General features: G+C 31.1%; 3 protein-coding genes across 8 annotated transcripts; all 3 read right to left on the reverse strand.

Annotated features, from left to right (window-relative positions):
• Positions 1-1,384: 1,384 nt before the first annotated feature.
• On the reverse strand, positions 1,385-4,626 carry LOC109802397 (NAD(P)-binding Rossmann-fold superfamily protein). Its single transcript, XM_020363752.3, has 8 exons — positions 4,346-4,626; positions 3,974-4,063; positions 3,583-3,638; positions 3,311-3,406; positions 3,121-3,198; positions 2,382-2,444; positions 2,132-2,305; positions 1,385-1,745 (listed from the first exon to the last, which is right to left on the reverse strand). The coding sequence occupies exons 1-8, from the start codon at positions 4,545-4,547 to the stop codon at positions 1,566-1,568; spliced, it is 939 nt and encodes a 312-aa protein (XP_020219341.1). The 5' UTR covers positions 4,548-4,626; the 3' UTR covers positions 1,385-1,565.
• A 2,376-nt stretch (positions 4,627-7,002) lies between these two features.
• Positions 7,003-11,685, reverse strand: LOC109802133 (PHD finger protein ALFIN-LIKE 3). 3 transcript variants are annotated; one of them, XM_020363357.3, is made up of 5 exons: positions 11,305-11,685; positions 10,413-10,445; positions 8,961-9,189; positions 8,660-8,792; positions 7,003-7,577 (listed from the first exon to the last, which is right to left on the reverse strand). In XM_020363357.3, the coding sequence occupies exons 1-5, from the start codon at positions 11,399-11,401 to the stop codon at positions 7,305-7,307; spliced, it is 765 nt and encodes a 254-aa protein (XP_020218946.1). In that variant the 5' UTR covers positions 11,402-11,685; the 3' UTR covers positions 7,003-7,304. The 3 variants fall into 3 exon arrangements, with proteins under 3 accessions (XP_020218946.1, XP_020218945.1, XP_020218944.1); XM_020363356.3 differs by having other exon boundaries at positions 7,003-7,574; positions 8,657-8,792; positions 11,305-11,678; XM_020363355.3 differs by having other exon boundaries at positions 8,657-8,792; positions 11,305-11,677.
• Positions 11,686-14,999: 3,314 nt separating this feature from the next.
• LOC109802307 (nuclear transcription factor Y subunit A-3) lies at positions 15,000-19,925 on the reverse strand. Of its 4 annotated transcripts, none has more exons than XM_029271998.2 (6): positions 19,395-19,925; positions 17,805-18,114; positions 17,349-17,485; positions 17,200-17,274; positions 15,977-16,144; positions 15,000-15,735 (listed from the first exon to the last, which is right to left on the reverse strand). In XM_029271998.2, the coding sequence occupies exons 2-6, from the start codon at positions 18,064-18,066 to the stop codon at positions 15,334-15,336; spliced, it is 1,044 nt and encodes a 347-aa protein (XP_029127831.2). In that variant the 5' UTR covers positions 18,067-18,114; positions 19,395-19,925; the 3' UTR covers positions 15,000-15,333. The 4 variants fall into 4 exon arrangements, with proteins under 4 accessions (XP_029127831.2, XP_020219208.2, XP_020219207.2 ...); XM_020363619.2 differs by having other exon boundaries at positions 17,349-17,497; positions 19,342-19,922; XM_020363618.3 differs by having other exon boundaries at positions 17,349-17,497; positions 19,395-19,920.
• Positions 19,926-20,296: the final 371 nt, after the last annotated feature.

Consider the following 20,296-nt stretch of genomic DNA (forward strand, 5'->3'; position numbering starts at 1 on the left):
TATTATATCCTCTAAGAAACTGATGTTATATTTTAATCTATAAATATGACTGGCTACTTAAAATAGTTTAGATTTGGGTGTTTCTCTTAGAATCGTTAATGACTAGATTTAGATATCTATTATTAGCTTTTTAAGATTTCAAAATAAAGTATTATAAAAATACAAATAGTTACGGGGGGAAATCTCGGGGACAAGGGTATTCCAAGAAAAATTATTTTATAAAATTTTATTATAAAGTTTAGTATTTATATAATCTACCAATATATGTTCAAATATTTTTTATTCCTATAATTTACTTAAATTTTGATTTGAATCTCTACGTCAAAGGTTTAGTTTTTGATTCTTATAAAAATAAATAAAGTCCCAACTACATGTATATGCCTAAAACACCTGCTCCACAAAGCACACTCATGTGTATCAATATAATCTAAATTTAATAAAATTAGAAAGTAAAATCAAAATAAAATAATATATACATTGACATTGAAAAAGTCTTTTTCAAAAGAAAAAATATATATGGTACATCTATTAATTTTTTATAATAATTACCTTAAAAATTCCATTAAAAAAATATTTATGATGTATTAATAGTTTAAAAGCTTTTACACAAGCATGAGACAAAATCTTATAAAACTAAAACATTACAAGAAATGTTACATATAGTAACATATAAAAAGTGTCACTATATATACAATATATATAGGTATATGTCTATTTGATATATAGTTACATATAATTTTAGTGTTGATTTTGAATAAAATTTAACAATATATTTTATGTGTCACTATAATCTATATCTACAATTTTTAATAATATACCAACATATATTATAGTTATTATGTGGGTAAAAATAATTTTTAGTAACATATATAGTATCACTATAGGGTGTGTGTCACTATATGACAATTTTGTTCTAGTGAAATCTTAATAGAGACAAATTAAAATTAAGATAGTCAATAAGGAACCGTATTTGAACCTAAAACTATATATACTAATAAGAATTACCATTCGTAGACAATTAAATTCTTTTTGAGGACATTCAAAATGAAAGAAATTGTATCTAGTTGAGATCGAAATAGTAACCTAAAAGACACCGCCAACGTCGTTTCTAACGAAGGCAAGAAACTCGAGCTTTTCTCTTGGGACAAAGTAGTTTACATGAATTTTATGGCCACCCACTCCACTCCTCTTTTGTTTTTATTTTCTCTTGCATATCTAGGTGGATTTCTTATCCCTGTTTTTCTATCTTATAATGATTAAACACAACTTATTAGCATGCAACCACTGCAAGAAAAGTAGGTAAAAATCGATACAATCCCTTAATTAATACTGTGCATGCCCTTTTTTTTTTTCCAATCTAATCTACTAGTTAACAGGCTCAATGTAATGAAAAATCGGTTTGATATAAATTAATTTATAGGAGTCTCGTATTAACCTTTCCAAGTAACAATTTTGATCACTGGAAAGTAAAGAAAAGCACAAGGCTCTTCTTCCTCTCGTGAAATACAAACCCATTTGAGACCAGCCTTCACACAAAGAATTAAATAGTGATACACTGTCAATAGTCACTGAAGTTGTTGACTTGCTTTCTCCATCAATGTGGCCAAACAATCTTTCCAATCTGAAACTTTGTTATCCCCATTGGCCACCTCAAATGTGAATCCAGTTTGTGGGACACAATCCAAGGCTGCTACACAAACAAAGGCAGCATCTTCTTTGCTTATGCTTCCTCTAGCTGCACAACCCTGTTGTAATAAACATCAAATCAAATTAATAGTTCTGACTATGATATCATTAATAGCCAGCACCTGCTTTTGTTTAGGAGATTTCAAGTTGAAGCGATAAATGATGGTCCAAACAGTGTATCTATTTGCCAATGCTTCCAAAATTTCAGTTAGCAATAGCATGTGTGCTTAAGAATGGTAACATGATTGATCATTAAGAGCATCCTTTGAAACATCTCTTTTGTCTTGACTAGTTTTGTTCATCAAAAGAAGAAATTGAGACATTTAAAATCTAATAGGATACAAGCTTAGAAAAACTCCTCTTTTGTAAGTCAAGAATTTTTTTTAATAGAAAATTTCTCAAAAACCCTTTTAAGCTTATATCCAAACAAGCTTTTAGTTTGTACCTCGTCAAAGGTAAAGCCTCGTTTCCCACCAGGCGTGTCTTGTAATGCACCAGTCCTAATTATGGTGTAAGGGATTCCGGAGGTCTTCAATATTGATTCATCTTGCTCAGCCAGTTTCTTTGCATTGCTTTTCATCATGGATTGAAGACCACTTTTACCACTATAAACTGACAACTGCAACTTTGTTAAAACACAAGGAAGAGTGTGTTTGTGGGGAGAAGGAATTTAATTTGGGTGTGGGTGGAAGTACCTGAGATAGGACAATTACATGTTGTATCCCTTGAAGGCTCCCAACGCTAGAAAGAAAACCCTCCTGGAAAAGAATGAAATAGTTCAAATTTTTATTCTGAAAAATTGTCTGAAGGCCAATTCTCACCATTGTTTCCCAAAATAGGAGAAAAATAAAAAGAAACAAATTCAAGGACAGGTAAGTTGTTTGAATTAAAAAACATGCTTTACTTGGACTATAATTTATATCAAAATGATTTTCCCCTCCTTTCCAAGTAAAACACTGTTAAGTTGTTCTATATCTGTTAAGTTGATAACGACCGTGCTAGATGACTACTTTCGGTCATTCCATAAAAGTCATGTCTGAGAAATTCAGTCTCCATATTACAAGTTTCAATAATATCTTCCTATATAAGCCAAAAAGAGTCTTGAGTAGTTGAGTTGCTAATTTTTGCTAAAGTGAACTGGGATTCTACAATGAAATCAACCTTCGAATAGCAATGACTTATGACACCTTATATTTGAAAGGTACATCATAAGAGTAGCTTCACTTCTTTCCACATAGAGAATGCAGCATTGACAGAAAACTAAACCTCGTTGAAAAAGCCATGAAATAAGGAAATCCGGTTTGTGGGGGTTTGATTTGTTTGATCCATCTCTTCTAAACTTTGATTCATGGAGCTTAAAAATATCTAGTAACAATTGTAACTTTTTTGAACCAAAGCAAGATTGTCTATAGAGGCATGGCATAGTGTGCATACATTGGGGCATATGATTGTGCGAACTCCTCTCAGAGCTTTCTTGAGGAACCGATTGTCACTTGTATCTCCTGACATTGACTTTGCAACAAGCATCATGTGATCAATAATAAGAAACTGAAAAATAGACAAAACTACAAACAAAATATACAGTTACCATCTGCTAGTGGTTTTGCAAATTAACTCCACCCACCTCAACATAACTTCCAAAGGCTTCAAGTGCAACTCGTTTATCCTTCACCAGTGCCTTTACTCGAGCTTTTTTCACAATCAGTGACAATATCACCATCTACATAAGCCAAGAAAAGAAGGCTAAAAAGTGAAAAACCATTTGCTAATGTAAACCAATCATGCTACAACATATCTATTCATTATATCTATCATTAACAAGAATATAAAATCAGAATTTCTATATTCTGATGCATCAACTTATCAGGCAAGGCTTGTAAAAAAAGGCAAGCAGACCTGACCCATCTCACTATCTCCATCTGTTACCAGCACTGCATCCCTGACCTCATCTTCTGTTTTGAACCATGTGTCAGGATAAAATCACCAATTCTAAAAACATATGATACTAATCACCTTTTTGGATAAAAATTTTCAGAAACACTTTTAGAGAAAAAAAAAATAAGAAAGAAAAATGAAATATCCTCATAAGTTAAAATTAATTTATATATAAGTTGATTTGTAGATGCTTTATTGTATTGTTTCATGGAGAGAAGTTTATTTCAATTTTTTTTTCATATTTTTTCTTCGCAAGAGTATTTCTGTAGAATTTTATCCAAACATTTCCGAAGATAACTCATACAAATATAAGCACTCCCATTTATGGATCACTATGCCCAAACTTACTCACCCGGATAATCATCCTCGTCATCTTCTATGGCAGTACCATCTTTTTCAAGGATATCAGGTGCACCATACCACTTCCTTAATTTGGGACCCCCTGAAAATGAACATATAATCATCAAAACTGGGAAAACAAAAAGGTGCAAACAAGGTTTTGGTGATTGTGACCAGAGCATCCAGAATTTTAGAGTTTCCTGACCAAATAACAACCGCAATTGAATTACAGCCACATCAGTCACATTTATCACAATTTTCCCCCAATACCAAAGACTGTAAAAAAATCACAATTCAAAACTTCAAATGCTTTTGAAAACCTTGGATGGACGCTTAATTATAAGAACAAAAGATAAAGATGAGGTATGAGTAGAAAAGTAGCCACCTTCAATGTAATCAAGAATTTGGTCCATAAAACCGAGTTTCTTCTTAGCATGACACACGACAAGAAGTGGAACAACAGAGCCATTCTCTCTCCTGAACAGGAAAGAGGAACCAAATGCTGTTCCTGAAATTTGAGAAGTCAAAGGAACAGACTTTTGAAACAATAGTGTGGAAGAAAGCGTAGCAGAACATGCCAACACCATTGTTGTTGTTGACGGTGTCAACCTCCAACCGTTTCTTCCCGCTAGAAAGGATAACGCATTTCTTACCAATGAATGATGATTCCATTCCATTAATAATTAATAATTAATAATTAATAATCCCCGAAAATAATATTCAATCTTTTAAATCTAAGCCGTCAAAGAACTGGGATTCCATCATACATTTATACTAACCGTCCGATCGTGTCAACCTTTTTTTCAAATTGGAAAAGAGACTGCGTTTTCTTCAGAAAGCTCGCCAAAGATGGAGACCCAGATGAGAAAAATGTGAAAGGGCAGTCCTAATTTCTTTTTTTCCCACCAATCAAATGGAAAGTTAATTTTTTTTTTTTTTTGGGTTTCTAAGGGTGGTTTAATTTTAATACTTTAATTTATGTTTCCATTTTTTGTTTTTACTTTATTTTTTTACACAAGAAAAAATAAAAGTCAATAATTGGTGATGTAGTTTGGCAGAAGTTTCGCAAATATTTGAGCTTGGATTTACATATGCATGCTGCAACCTTTTCATATTGGACACTAGAAGAAAGTTAAAATATGGGTATCGATATTATGTATTTATGTGCTTGCTTGTATTTAAATTTTTATATCATTTACAATATTGTATGCTGTTTTATGTGGGAAGTGGTTAATTATTTCATATTTTCTTAACAACGTGTACAGGATTTTTTTTCTTACAACACTTCTTTACTGTTTCTCCCCAGTTCCATCACATTACTCATCTTGTTACGCACTTGCCTTCTTCTCTCTCTCTCTTGTAAAACATGTTGGTGTTAGAATGAAAAGCATTACTCTTGTACTATTGTTTTTAACGGTCCTTCTTAACCTCTAAAATTTCTTGTAGGGTACATTAAGTTGCAAAATATAGAAAGCCTTGTGTTGTGTAGATAAATTTCCTGCCATGGATGTGAAGATTTAATCGAGGTGAGAACATTTATCACCTAGTTAGGCTATTTCAATCAAGTATGATTCATGTATTTTATATGTTCAAACAAAATTATTTACGACAAAATATCTATAGTTTATAAAATAAAAAATATAATTCATACAATTTGTTTCTTTTTTGTGTTCTTATTGTTGTTTGATGTCATTGTCACTTGTCAGTCAGACAATCTTGTTCCTTTATAAGAAATACTTGGTAACTCAATTAGCAAGTTAGTGCATTTTTATCCAAATTATAAACATAATGATTGTTTCCCCCCTTTTCTCCCATTTTTGTTTAAATGCCAAAACAATTGGTTCCTATTAATGTTGTCATATTCTGCAAGGATAGAAAATGTCTCTTTCTGACTTTCTCCTACTATGTTTATCAGAGATTAATAGCTTAGGATGGTCTTACAAAATGTTTTGATCCAATAACTGTCCTAAATTACGTAAAATATGAAAATCTCATGGCGACAATGAGTTACTTCACTTTGAATATGAACAATTAATTGATTTATTAATCACTCAACTCCCTTATAGGGTTTAGGGACCAATCTAAGGTCCAATATGCCACTTGAGACATGCACCTAACACTAACTAACACAAAGTGTTTGAGTAACTTTGCCAGTCCCCACACCTTCACATGTTTGTTGGACAAACACTCTCACTTTGTTCGCCACCTGAAGCAGATCCTTAATTTTGAACATTTTGCAGTTGTCTCGTTGTTTCATACTACATTTCGTCAATAGAATTGTACACTATTTTTAACGCAACATCATTAAGAGAAAGCAGTATTTCGAACAACTTTTACTAATGTTTCTATTTCTAAAAGCTGAAAACAGAAAATAATCAGCTCTAAAATGTTTTTGCGAGTTTTAGTCCTTTGCCACTTAATCTCACATATAGCATTCAATTTCAAACAATCCAACTCATGATTAAATCCATTAAAACCACTAAAATCGGCTTAATAATAAGATATTAAAATATCATACATAAAATGCGTTTGTTTCAAATAATATTTTTTTATTTCCAAAAACATGAAGGTGAGAATATCTATTCTCAAGAAACTTATATAAAGATATTCACAAGTATAGAAGTATGGATATATTATATTTTCATAATAAAAATTACTTTTTCTAATAACTCTTTCCACTAATTATTCCACATTTTTTCATTTATTTTAATTTTTTAATTAAATAAAAAAATTTCTAAAATTAGCCATGTCAAGCAAACACACACATAATTAACATTCTTGAGGATAAAATTCTCGAAAGTACAATATTATATCTCAAAACAAACATTTCTATGAAGTCTTTGATTCAAATCATGTTATCACTGCCATTCTTACATATTAAAAAAAAATTCATTTCTTGAGTAAGTACTCGCTAGCCTACCAACAATGTTGCTGATATTCTCAAGTGAGAATGTACATCTTTAGCTTTTAGATGCCCGCATGGCTGCCCAGAAAAACAATTTTATGTCCAAAAACTGACATTCAATTTTGGGGGAGGGGTAGTGAACTAGCAACAATTTGTGTTTTTCATTAACCTAGTTTTAGAATGACATTAAGGAAAAGACTTCACTTTCCCAAGTCAACAATGCATAAACTACAAATTGATCAAATCCGAGAAGGCATCAACTGAATTGCAGTTGACATTAACAAAACCAACACAGCAGAATCCTACAAACTAGAAAGAAACCTACATGTGTCAAACACAAACTATCCATTAACTGCAACATCTACGAAGAAAAGCATAATAACAATATCAGCAAAGAGTCCAACAATGACTGTCAATGATGGAACTTGGCTCATGTCAGTCAGGGGCGAGCTCTTTTGTTACTGCATGATGGGCACTTGTATTGCTTGATATGCTCTGCCCTAGCAGGGGTGATCTTCACACATTTACCATGGAACCACTTCTCACAGATGTCGCAGCAAATCCAGAATTCATCAGTGCCATAATGCTCACCACATGCCCCACACAAGGTCTCTCCATGTTCATCATCTTCTTGTTCATCCAGCTCTTCTTCCTCCTCTTTTGGTTGCAACGCCTTTGACTGCCTACCCTGAGACTCCGGAGCCCGCTGCTGCTGTGCACAAGACAACAATTATATGAGAAAGCAAACTAGTTGATGAGTAAAAGAGAAGCACAATTTTATGACACCATGCAAAATATAAGCCAGATATTTCTATACAACCACACATTGTCATAGATTTACAGAACAGTTACAATGCATAAGTATTCCATTTAAACCATGAATTCAACAGACTTTGAAAACATCAATGTGGTAGTGGTACCACTACCATATCCAGAAATTCAGGCAATGAAATTCTCAAAATCTAGATTAGAATTCAAAACAACTATTACAATACCATGATAACATGTTCAGATACTTTATTCCCTTTTTTCATATCCCCATTTCTTACAGGAACGAGGGTGGTAGTAATTATGAGTCCAAAATCCAAATAGATTGTTTATAAATGCAAGGAACACAAGGTTGAAATTTTATAAATCAATATATACTAGTTCATCTGTCATAACTCTTTAAGACCAAATTTCACCGCAGAAGTACAACAGCTTGCAAGGTCAATGCTAAAACTTCCGTCAGGTATAGAGATATTTCCACTTCAACAACATTTCCGTCTTTTAGATCATAGCTTAATCTTAAGAGTTGATCAAGGTCATAAAGTTTCTCATTCTGACCACACTACAGCTATCTTTAATTTTTCTATATTATTTTTATTTAGAGCATACAAGAGAATGCTACAGTACTAACCATAACTACCCATAATTTCTGTTCAGGTTTACACTTAGGTGATAGTATACCACAATTTTAAACCCCCACCTAACAACGCACATTCAGATGATAGCCATCCAATTTGGTACTAGAATTATCTTCTGAAGATTTATATATAGATTTTCCACATACATTATTATACATCCTTTCAACAATTTCATAATATTTACACCATTATTTTTATGTCATAGACTGAACTCTCCTAAAAATTAACTAACTTAATGACCTCAGGTACTTAAGTTAAATGGGGTCAGTATCTAGAAACAGACAACACCTGAAAATCAACCCGAGTTCTTCACTGCAATACAAAAAAAAATGTATGAATGAAAAATATATTTATGTCATGCAGAGGTGTAAGAATATATTATTACTGCCTTAGAGCTGGACTTAGACTTGCTGCCACTGTGGTTTGAAACTGAAGACTTCTCCTTAACTTGTTTCTTTGCTGCACCAGTAACAACTTCAAATATTGTTGGCAGTTCATTGATCATATTGAAAAGACGTTTCCTGCATTACATGTGCAAATCATGAGTACGTGAATAAATAAGATATGTATAGAAAAAAACTGAACCAATGAGATAAATCAGAGTATCAGGTAAACAGGATCCGGCTGCTTTGTTATTATCAACCAAATTAAGTTAACTAGATATGATTTATGGAAAGAGTATGACATACCTGTCAGCTTTATCAAAACCAAATCTGGCTCCAAAATAGAATGCAATAGCAAGTAACCATGCATCACTGTGGACAGCAACTAAAGACAGCCAGTCTTTTTCTTGCATGCCATCCCTAGCAAAGTTGATGCCCAGCACGGGCTCAGGAAGCTCTGGCGGTACTTCTTCAGCAGGTAAATTTACTTCCCACTGCTCACCAGGAAAGCCATACAAGCACAAATTCTCCTTCTCTGAAAGAATGAAAGTAACTGATTTATGAAACACAAGCATCAAATAGAATATCTAAGAAGGAAAGCCTTATAATCCTTACAAAACAATTCTTAATCCTTTTTCTATGGTATTTTTCTTTGCAGCTAGCGCTGCATAATAATATTTGTATTTCTAAAAAAAAGTTAACAAAAGATTACCACCAAGAGACTGAGAAGCACCAGGCACTCAAATTTAACCTTACTCTGCATACAAGAATGTCTATAGGAGAATGACATTGACACGGATATGACATGTCGACAAGGTAAATGCATTCCCCTTAAGTTCAGTCAATAATCAGACTTGATAATCACAATTCAATAATGAAATTACCACTCATGGACTTTATAGGGAAAACAACGCATCATGCCAATCCCTATTGTCATTCTGTCTTAGTTTTTTGTATTACAATAGTCAAATTTTACAACATGCTTGAAAACTATCTGCGAGTTACTGAAATGCAAGTTATGGCCACTTTGATTATCATATGGAATGCAATTCCCAGCCTCCCACCCCAAAAGGAAATCATTATTCAAAACTATTTAATCACATGACAAATAACAGTTAATTTCCAGTTGTAACACGTGACTAAGTGACAATTCAATAAGATATCACAAAGGTATTAATATTAGAAAAGAAAATGACACAATAATAAGCTAGCTTTAAATAATGTTCCTTGGTGCAAGAACCAAGTGTACATTAATGATTAATCATTAGAACAGGTAACTTACAATTGAAACACATGACTAAGCTACAATTGAACAAGACATCACAAAGAAAGAAAATAATATTACAAAAGAAAACGACATAATAATAAGCTGACTTTAAATAATGTTCCTTTATGCAAGAACCAAGAGAGGTGTACATTAATCATTAGAACAGGTAACTTGGACGAGTAAAATTCTTACAACAACAGTACTCTCACAGAAAATTGACCGCATTACATATATTAAAGGAAGAAGATGTGAACAAGTAATGTATTCAAGGAACCAAGTACAAACCCCAAAAAGCAATAACAGTTAAGCCCACATTCAGAAAAAAAGATTACTTATTTTCAAACATCAAAGTAAATTAACAGAATAATTACTTATTTGTTAATTTTTTAAAAAGCCTCAATTGAATTCAGCCTTCCAGCAAAGTCAATTGACTGTTCAAAAACAAACAATATGGCATGCAACGACTACATGAAAAGAAGAGCACAACTGACCAGGATCACATTGGTTGTAGAAATCTTCAACATCTGCAGCAGCATTACAAAGAAGAAAAAATCCATCAGTATGGAAAAGCTTTCGAAACCTTCATACATATAAATTTTAAAAGATAAACAAATACAAAAAAGCTGGATGTCATATTCAAATGTTGAAAATGAACTTGTACGTAAAATAATCAAGAAAATAACACGAACAAACACACATCACATATAGCAGTTGCAGGTTAAAAATATCAACAACAAAAAAAACCCACATTAAGCGCTAAGCAAATCTGAATAAAAAATACTTGAAGGAAAATAACAAGAACAAAAGGAAGAAACACGTGGAATCCTTTCAAAGCACAAATCAAACAACACTCAAAAACCACAGGCACTACCACTATGGTATTTTCGGTGCCTCTTCCTCAAACCACATTACAACACAAATAGAGAAGCCATGATTTGTCACACACATCAAATGAAATGAAAATTAACCACTCAAAACCATCCATTCAAAGTTTGAAAACCAAACCCATTCACACGGAAGCTTCGATGCAAACAGCACAAACTTCAAAAAAAAAAACAGCCCAAAAACCAAAATTTACACATGGCACACAAAACCTAAAATTTCCACCCCAAATTAAAGTTTTAAAAAATTTCAAACGCTCAGTACATTAAACCCAAAATTTCACACCAACACAAAACTTGTCATGTGTCAACAACAGCAACAGCGACGCGTTCACGAAACCAAACCCCCCCACGAAAATTTTCACCAACCCATTAAGTAAAAGCAAAAACCAAAATAAAAAAAAATCGAGAATTTGACATGCCAAGCACATTACTGGAGTAGAAAAACGGCGTGAAAACATAAATTGAGTATTAAAGAAAGAAAAGGAGAAAAGATGCAAACCAGTGGTTAGGGCTTTGATGAGACCAGCTCTTCGGCCCTTGAAATCCCTAAAAACCTCTTCAACGGTGCGGGGATTATACTGTGTGCGCGAGTCCATTGGTCCCTCTGAAACCCAAATCAGAAGGAAAAAAGCGAAAGAAAGTGTTTTAGGTCAAAAAGAGAGAGAGATTTGGGAGTTGCAGAAAGAGCGAAAGTGAAGAGAGTGGTGTGGTGTGGTGGTGGCTCTCTCTGCCTCTGCAACAAAATTTTGCAAACTGCACAATGCACAACTACAACAAGACACACACACACACTCTTCTTGTTCTTCTTTTTATTTCTCATTTCTCACTCACTAGTTTTTTTTTATTATTTATTTTTTAATTTTAATATTTTTGGTCCAAAATCGAAAATTATAAATAAAATCTCGAGGGAACATGATTGCGCCGGCGTAGTCAAAACACCACCAGCACCAATTTATAAAATTATAAATTATCTATATTTCATGTTCCTGCAAATAAATCACCTACTACAAACATGATAGTATCAAGAAACTAGTTGGGTAAGAGGTGGGAGTTGTTGTAAAAAAAATAAAAAAAAATAAATTATATTTGATTTTGGTGTTTTAAAGAGTATCACGTTAGTTTTATTATTTACTTATTTCATGATGAATTTACAAATATATATTTTTTAATTTATGTATAAATTATTTATGAAGTACTTATAAAAAGTTTATTTAAACAGTTCTAAATAAATTTCCTTACTGTTAAATTTAAGAAATCTCTCATTCAACTTTAGTTTTGTTATTGTTTAGTATTTTAAAATTTTTCTGTAGCCTTATTTGTTTTAACTCTTGATATTTTTTATTCAAAATATTTCTACATAATGATGGACTTGTTTGTTTAAGTTTTATAAATAAATAAAAAACTTTTTTAACAAAATAAGTAAATTTTTATTTTTTATTTGTTTATTTAAAAAATTCAAAAAATATATTTTATTTTTCAAGGAGCAATTCTTATTCTATCAAAAATATAACAAAAATATAATTCTTGTTTTTTACAAGCAAAGAGAAATAATTTTTATTTATTACTTAATAAGCATTTTTATTTTTTTTTTTATGAATAAGAATGTAGACAACAAGATAAAGAAATGATGTAATATCTTAAAATACAAGATAAAGAAGAGAACTAAATATTTTTATTTAAATAGTATTGTAAATAAATTGAATCTATTAATTCTTAAAAAAATCTATTAGATATTTTTTTTATTGGAACTGTTTTATAGATTGTACTAAATTTAATTATTTATAGAATAATTTTCAAATAAAATCAAAATAATATTGTAATGATAAAATTAATTATTTTACATAAATAAATATTAATTGATTTTTTAAATAAATCATTACAAATTATCACCTTTGGTGTCATAAATTTGCATCTAGTGCAATATCAATTCAAAAAAATCTAGCAAAATCTCAAAAAAATTTCTAATTAGTAAAAATATAAATAGATGCTTAAAATTACTATATTATATTATCAATTACTCAAATTTAACATCATATTCACATGTATCATTCAATTATTATCAACCCTCAACATGCATTATATTAAGTACTTCCTAAAAAAAGTAGGAATCTCATAAATTTACAATTAATTCAATTAATTTGCAATTCATGTCATATATATTACATGTATCAATCATAGAGTACATATGAATTATATGAAGTACAAATTCACAAGTTACATATTAATTTTATAAATTTTTTATAGTGAGAATGTATGACAAATAAACTTTTTAAAAGTATGTTTAATACGTTCATAAGTCCCTAAATTATTTTTTATAAAAAGGTCTCTAAATTATTTGAGAATATTTAGTTAAGTTTCTAAACTAAAAATAAACTACAATTATGTCTTGAACTTCAATCATTTTTTAAGAGTTCTTTCTTTTTATTTGATAAAGAGTTATAATTTCTTTCCACGAAATTTCTATATAAAGATAAAATAATACCTTTAGTTATGATTTTATGTTTAAAGTTGGAGACAAATTTCATCCTTTATTAAAGAGCAAAGTATCAAATCATTTGAATTAACAACTTTTTTATTTATAATTAAATTCTTAAAGTTAATAAAATCGTAAAAAAAATTGTTTTATTAATTATTTAAATCGCTAGAAAACTAACTTTAAAATAATTATATTTTAAACCCTAAATCCTATATTATTACAAAAAATGTAAAAAAAAAAATTATTAAAATAATTATATTTTTTTTTAATTCAAAGACTTGATTTTTTCTAAAAGAATTTAAAACATATCATTTAACACATATTAACCCAAAACAAAGTACTCATACTCAATCCAATCTCCTTAACTTTACGATATGTGATTGTTTTTTTTTTTTTAATGAAATATCTATTAATTGAATTTTATAATCTATAACTTAGGAAATATCTTTTTAAATCACTACTTTTGTCTTCTTCTTTTTTTTTTTCTTTTTTTTATTTTACTTTTTTTACCTGTTTAGTTATACAATAAATTAGATAAAAGATAAAATAGAAAAATATAAGTATCACAAAGTGTTTCAATCCCTTTAATGTTAATATAATTTACTGCATAAGTCCAAATTAATTTATCAAAATATTATTCTTCTCTCCCTTTTTTTTGGTAAATAAATTATTATTTTTCTTTCCCTAAATTATCCTTAGTAAGATTACTTAAACTAATAATAAAATATTATAAATCATGTTAAATAATTATTTAAATATTAAAAAAAACCCTTCAAATTAATTAAATTAGATATATAAATTAAGAACTAACCTATAAATATTCAATACTTCAAAAAAATACTTATATAATTCTATTACTTCAAAAATTAATCGAGTACTAATTAAAAGACAATTGATAACTTATTCAACTTTTAATAAACGCTTTCCTACAAAAACAAATTCACACCTTTTCTTCTAGGCTTTCCTAATTTAATAATACTAGAATACACGGTTAAACAAAAATGTGAATGTAAATGTGAAATAGAAATCTACAACGAATTCTACAGTATACGAATTCATAAACGTTTTCAACAAAGGTTTTCGAATACTACAAAATTCAGACCTGTTTTTTCGACACAATCCAAATTTATATTTATAAATTCATATATTTCAAGATTAAGATGTGTTCAGTAAACAAAAAGATCTGGGAAAAACTTCCTCTCATTCAATCCTATTAGCAATTATATTCCACTCCCATCCCTTGAAAACACTAATTATATAACAGAAAAATTAGAACACCTATACAACCACAAATTCACAATCATCATTCCTAAAGTTGGTTTTTGGTATCATTCAATGAGTTAGTGTATTGGGGTCAGACATGATTACCCCTCTTAGAGTCTTAGTCTAACTTACAATCTTGAACCTCTCATTTTGTCTAACAAAATATATAGTCAAATTAATTATAATAAAAAAATGTACAAAATGTTGGTGGTGAAGAGAAGGGTTGGCATGAGCGTAAAGCAAAGCACAATTGAGAAGTGATATCTAGCAAATCAAAAGATGCTATGAATCTATGATCTTGGCACATTCATACAAGTGGCAAGTTCTATTCAAAACACCTATCCACCAAAATTTTGTGGAGGCTTTTCACAACCGTATAAGCCAAAGCATAAGACGACAAGGACCCAACACAATCGATTTTATCAAAGACAACAATAATATCAGCCAAGGCAAAATCAACACAGCATTATTAGTACACAAAGATAAAAGAGATACCACAATCAAAACATTAGTTTCTCAACACGACATTTTCAAATGTGACATCAACATAAGGAAATACTATTGTTTATGACTAGTCAGCTAAATGTGCTTTCTTTGCCCAAACATTTTCCAGGCAGCAATATTATATAAAAATGAAATCTAGCAAAGGTCCATATCTTTACTAACATTAACATGTTAGTAAGACGCAATAATCTAAATGAGCCAAGGATGACTTCCCCATGGAACACTGCAATTATTTTCTCCATGTGAATGCTGAAGAAAAACTTGCTAGTGTGTCATAAAAGTTTGTCACATAAGGACAGATAGACGGTGTCGATTTCCGCCGCCGCCGCCACAGCCACTGATATCGGCAGAGTAACCCTGCATGTTCCTTCCAATATGAGAAGGGTAACCACATAACCTAAAGTCTGACTCATGTTGCTGGAAGACACCATCACTATTAGATGCACTAGTAACATCAGAACAGGTGGTTGTGGAAACACCATCTCTGTAGTTCAAGTTTTTTACTTGATGCACCTTAGTTTCTGACATATTTCCACCAAGATTCAGTTGAGTACGGCTTGAAACATCTAGGCCACGGTTCGCCAGAGTGAGCTTTGACTCTTGGAGCTTTTTGGTATTCAAGAAGCGCCCACCAGAACCTCTAGCTCTCTTCAGTGCGTGAAGATGGCGAGACTCATGAAGATATGGCTGCAGAACAATGTTGATAGTGTTAAGAGAAATTGACCTTAAATGGGATAGGAAACAAAAGAAGAATGTTAACATGCTCTTTTCATTGAAAACTACGACATTACAAACAAGTCTCATTGAATAAGAAGTAAAATCCACCAAATTCTGTCCTTACCAATAATTTCAACCAATAATAAAGTGTTCAAAAAAGGGTGTTAGAGAACGTGTTGTCAGCCATTCTTGTAAACCAAAAAGCACTTACTTTCCGTTCTTTGATGAGTTTGTTCTGCGCTTCAAGTTTGGCACGATACTGTCTGCGCCTCAGAATAGCATGGTACTGCTTTGCATTCACATAGATGGGCTCCTCACTAAGATCAAGCGGCAGAGGAATTCGAACAGGAGCCATTCCTACTAGCTGAGCATGATGAACCTGGCCAAATTTTAGTAGCATGTGTTTCAGAATATAGTAATAGACAGAATTTGTGTTGGTGTTACAAACATGCAACTCACTGAAAGTTTCAAGGCATTGTGTAACTTCTTTAGACCATAAATAAAATTAGAGAATCACCACGTCATATATGAGAATCAAACGATTGAAGCTTGAAATGTATTCTTATTATCAATAGAAAGACCAATGTCTTTTTTCATCAACTAGGGAAAAAGGTTAACAAGAATAACCGTGTTGCCTTGTAAAGATTGCATATCTGATTATTAAAAGTTTATAATAAAGAAAATCCTGAGTCAGAGATAAGAAACAAGTTCTCCACCATAAGAAAAAGTATTTTAATAAATAATAAAAGCAATGAAAGAATAAGAACAAAGGAGGTGCAAAGGAAAAGATAAGAAACATTTTTAAATAAAAAGATTCTTCATAAATTCTACTTTATGAACTATGAGAATCTGTAAGGTTGGCAAGCTATTAACAGCAAAAAAAAAAATAGTAAAGTTTTATTAAGCATGGATGACTGTCTGAAAAGATTTCCAAGGATGTGTAAATTGAACATCTTGAGAGAGCATATACTATGGACTATTCAATCATTCATTTAAATAAGCAAAATAAAGGCATCAACAGAATTCAACCACAGCAGCATTTACTCCTACCAACATCTATCTGAAAGTTTCTCAAAAAGTATTGCACAGGATTTATTCTTATCAAAAGAAAACTATATATAACAAGAACATCAAGCTTTCCCAAAAAGACCTTTACCCTATTTCTAAGTCAATGACATAACAAAGCCTAAGCCATTCTCAAAAATATCGGTAGAAAACATAGCATTATACCAAAGTGAAGCAATTGTAAAGTAAAAACCTCATTATACCAGATCTAAACAAAATACTTTCCAGATAAAGCCTAGATCTGATGCCATGAGTCTGTCATACAGTTATTATAACCTTTTGTTTTATGATATATCTCCCTGTGCTGAAGACAATCTGACAAAAATACAAAATAGTGAAAAATTAAATGAATACACTCTAACATCTTACATTTGGCTGTGGTCCATATGCAGCAGGTAGTAGGCCACCAAAGCATGGCTCAGCAAAGTGGAATGCAGCATGAGTCTGAAACACAAATTCTAAGAAAAATATTTGCAAATAACCTCTGTTCATTAGGACACAATCATATATCTACTTACAAGTGATTGGTTGTGACCCAGTTGTGAAGGAGTGAAGGTAAAATCCTGACTCCCCATAGATGACCTGATGACACTTTCCACACTCTTTCCTCCAGTTGTGTTAAGTGTTGAACAAACAGAAGAATTGCTACACCGGACTGAAATTTGACCTAAAGAAAGTATTCATCAATGTCCATAAGGAAGTAATTAAGTATTTTCTGATACTGACATAAGCTATTCAAGATCTATTCCATTTTTTGAAAGGAGAAAATGTATCACAAAGTATGACTATCACTATTATCCTACATCATATGCAAAGTGTGGAGATATTACTTAACACTTCATCAAAATCATAAATTTTGTATTACTTCTTTTCACCGGTGACAGCTCACAATAAAAAAAAATATACAGATATATAAACATCAAAAACAAATCAACAAGCACGATCAGACATATAAAAGATTTTGTTAAAAATACCTGATTGTGCTGAAGCCACTTCTGGGTAAGACTGATCTGTTGATTGAGTTGAAGAAGAATCTCGGTCTTGATATTGAAAACTCAATGACTTGGTATTACGGTATTGTTGAGGAAAAACACCCATTTTCAAGGTCAAACTTTTGGACATAGATGATTGTTGCACATCAGAGTCAGATGAAGTCCCCCATGATGAGCGTCCAAGAACATAAGGAGATGTTAAATGGGTAGAACTGGAGTCTTTCTCCCATAAGTTCTTCATCATTTACCACTATGGACCAAGACTTGCTTATTATAGTAAAAATTCACCTACCTTCAAAAAATATAAAAACTATGATCTTAACATCAGGATTGCACTACAGCCTTATTTCAATCAACAGCAGCTATTTCTTAGAATGACTTATACATATCGGAATGTTGCTGCAGTTACTAATAGCAACCAAAATACTCGAGGAAACTGCAGGAATTTTGAGAATTCAAAATAATGTAATATACCAAAATATAAATGAACATGTTAATTTATACATGCACATACAAATGAGACAAACAAGTTGAGGTAACTACCAGTTTAACAACATATAATCTATGTATGCTCAATTGTATAAATATCTTTGCATGTGGACTTGGAGCATGTGTATATTCAGAAAATAAACTCATGCTCTGAATTGGAAAAGAGAGATGTATGGGGAAAAAAAAACAGTATGAACAAAGAGATCAGACAATAAGAAGTGACATGCAGAAGCTCCTATAGAAGTTCAGAAAAAGTACTGGTTAATCTTTTTAAATCTAGAATCTACTATTCTGAATTAAGCATGACACCTGAATTTTCGTCATATGTTCTTTTATGAAAACAAATGAACAATATGTAGTAGGTCATCAAAAGCAGGAAACAATTTGCATGACACTGGAACTTGTCTAAAATGAAATGGAAGCACCAAATTAGAGTTTCATTTGATAATAAAGAAGTGTCAATAACAATAAAGTTAATTCCTTTGAAAAGCATAAAAGTCTAGGAATCATTTACAAGTTTCAAACCTTTAGAAAGCAATCTAACAAAAAAAAAACAACTTGAATCAACATAACAGAGTAGAGAGATAGAATGCATGTGAACTGTTAAATATTTGTGAAAAGATAAAAGAAAAAAATATATCGGGACATTAAAAGATGAGGAAAAAAAAGAGTGAGAAGTTGAACAAAAAGGAATTCTTCCTTTTTAAGACTTTTGACATCATAAAAATCATGTCAAAATTGAACAGACTCTTCATTAATGGTTAATTCCCAGAACACTCACATAAACAAGAAACAAAGTTATTGTTAAAATCAACAGTACCCTATCAACCATCAACAAATTAAAGCCTTCCTGCCTTACCCATAACAAGAAGTCCTCTGTCATAGATTCACTATCACACCACAAAAATTCAAGTTTTCTATTTTATTATTTTTTTAAAATCTTAATCAGAAAAACAATAGTAAAGGGATAAGGGTACAAAGGAAGATGGACCAAGAAAAGCAAAAAGAATAGTAAAAGAGAGAAAGAGACCTTGAAAATTCAGTAAAGTGAAGAGGAACAAGATATGAGATTTTGATACTAACCAAACCAAAAGCTGTGCATGTACATGTATGTACTTAAAAGCACAGAAAAAACTCTCAATCTGAATCTTAAACTGAAACTGAAAGTGGTACTCCACAGTGTCTAATACTCATCCACTTCATCACCACTCACTTACTCACTATTCAAACTTTCACTGATGTCTGGTCTCTTTTAAGTACATCAAAGACTTAATAAACAAAATATAAAGTCTTTCTCTCTCTGCATTAACTCACGTCTATCAAGTTCAAGTGTAATCTAATCTCTCACCACCCCACCTTCCACAGGTCACACTACCTTTCTTAATTCTCCATTATGATTATTATTATTAATTGTTGTTATTAACATTAGAGAGAGAAAAAGAAAAAGGTACTATGAAATAGTGTTAATAAGAATCCATTTTTTAATAACTTTTTTCTATGACGACATTGACATATCACACATGACTATGATCACATCTTGATGTGATTAAAAATAAGACAAGTGAAAATGAAGAGATGCAAATGAGTTTTTTTTTGTCTTTTGGTGAGTTGGGAGATTTGAAATGAATTGAGTGCTGCAAATGCAATGCAAGTTTCAACCTCACATCAGACTGTGATGTCTCCTACTCATAGACTTCTGTGTTCGTCATAAATGCATTCAAAGATCCTTCAATTTTCGCCCAATCCACACGTTTCTTTTCTTAACACTTTTTTTTTAAAAAAAAAAAATTCTCTTCTTATCTTTCTAACTCTGTCATGCTAATAAGAAATAAAATGTAATTAACTTAATCCTAAATTTTAAACTCTCAAGTCTTAACTTTACATACTTGATAAATAAAATAAAAAAAGGTCTTAACTTTACATCAAAATTATACAGTATATTTTTATTTCAAAATTATTAATATTTTAACCTTTTAGCTTTATTT

The sequence above is a fragment of the Cajanus cajan genome, chromosome 5 (genome assembly GCF_000230855.2).
Source record: "Cajanus cajan strain Asha chromosome 5, NIPB_CcT2T_4, whole genome shotgun sequence".
NCBI classification, from domain to species: domain Eukaryota; kingdom Viridiplantae; phylum Streptophyta; class Magnoliopsida; order Fabales; family Fabaceae; genus Cajanus; species Cajanus cajan.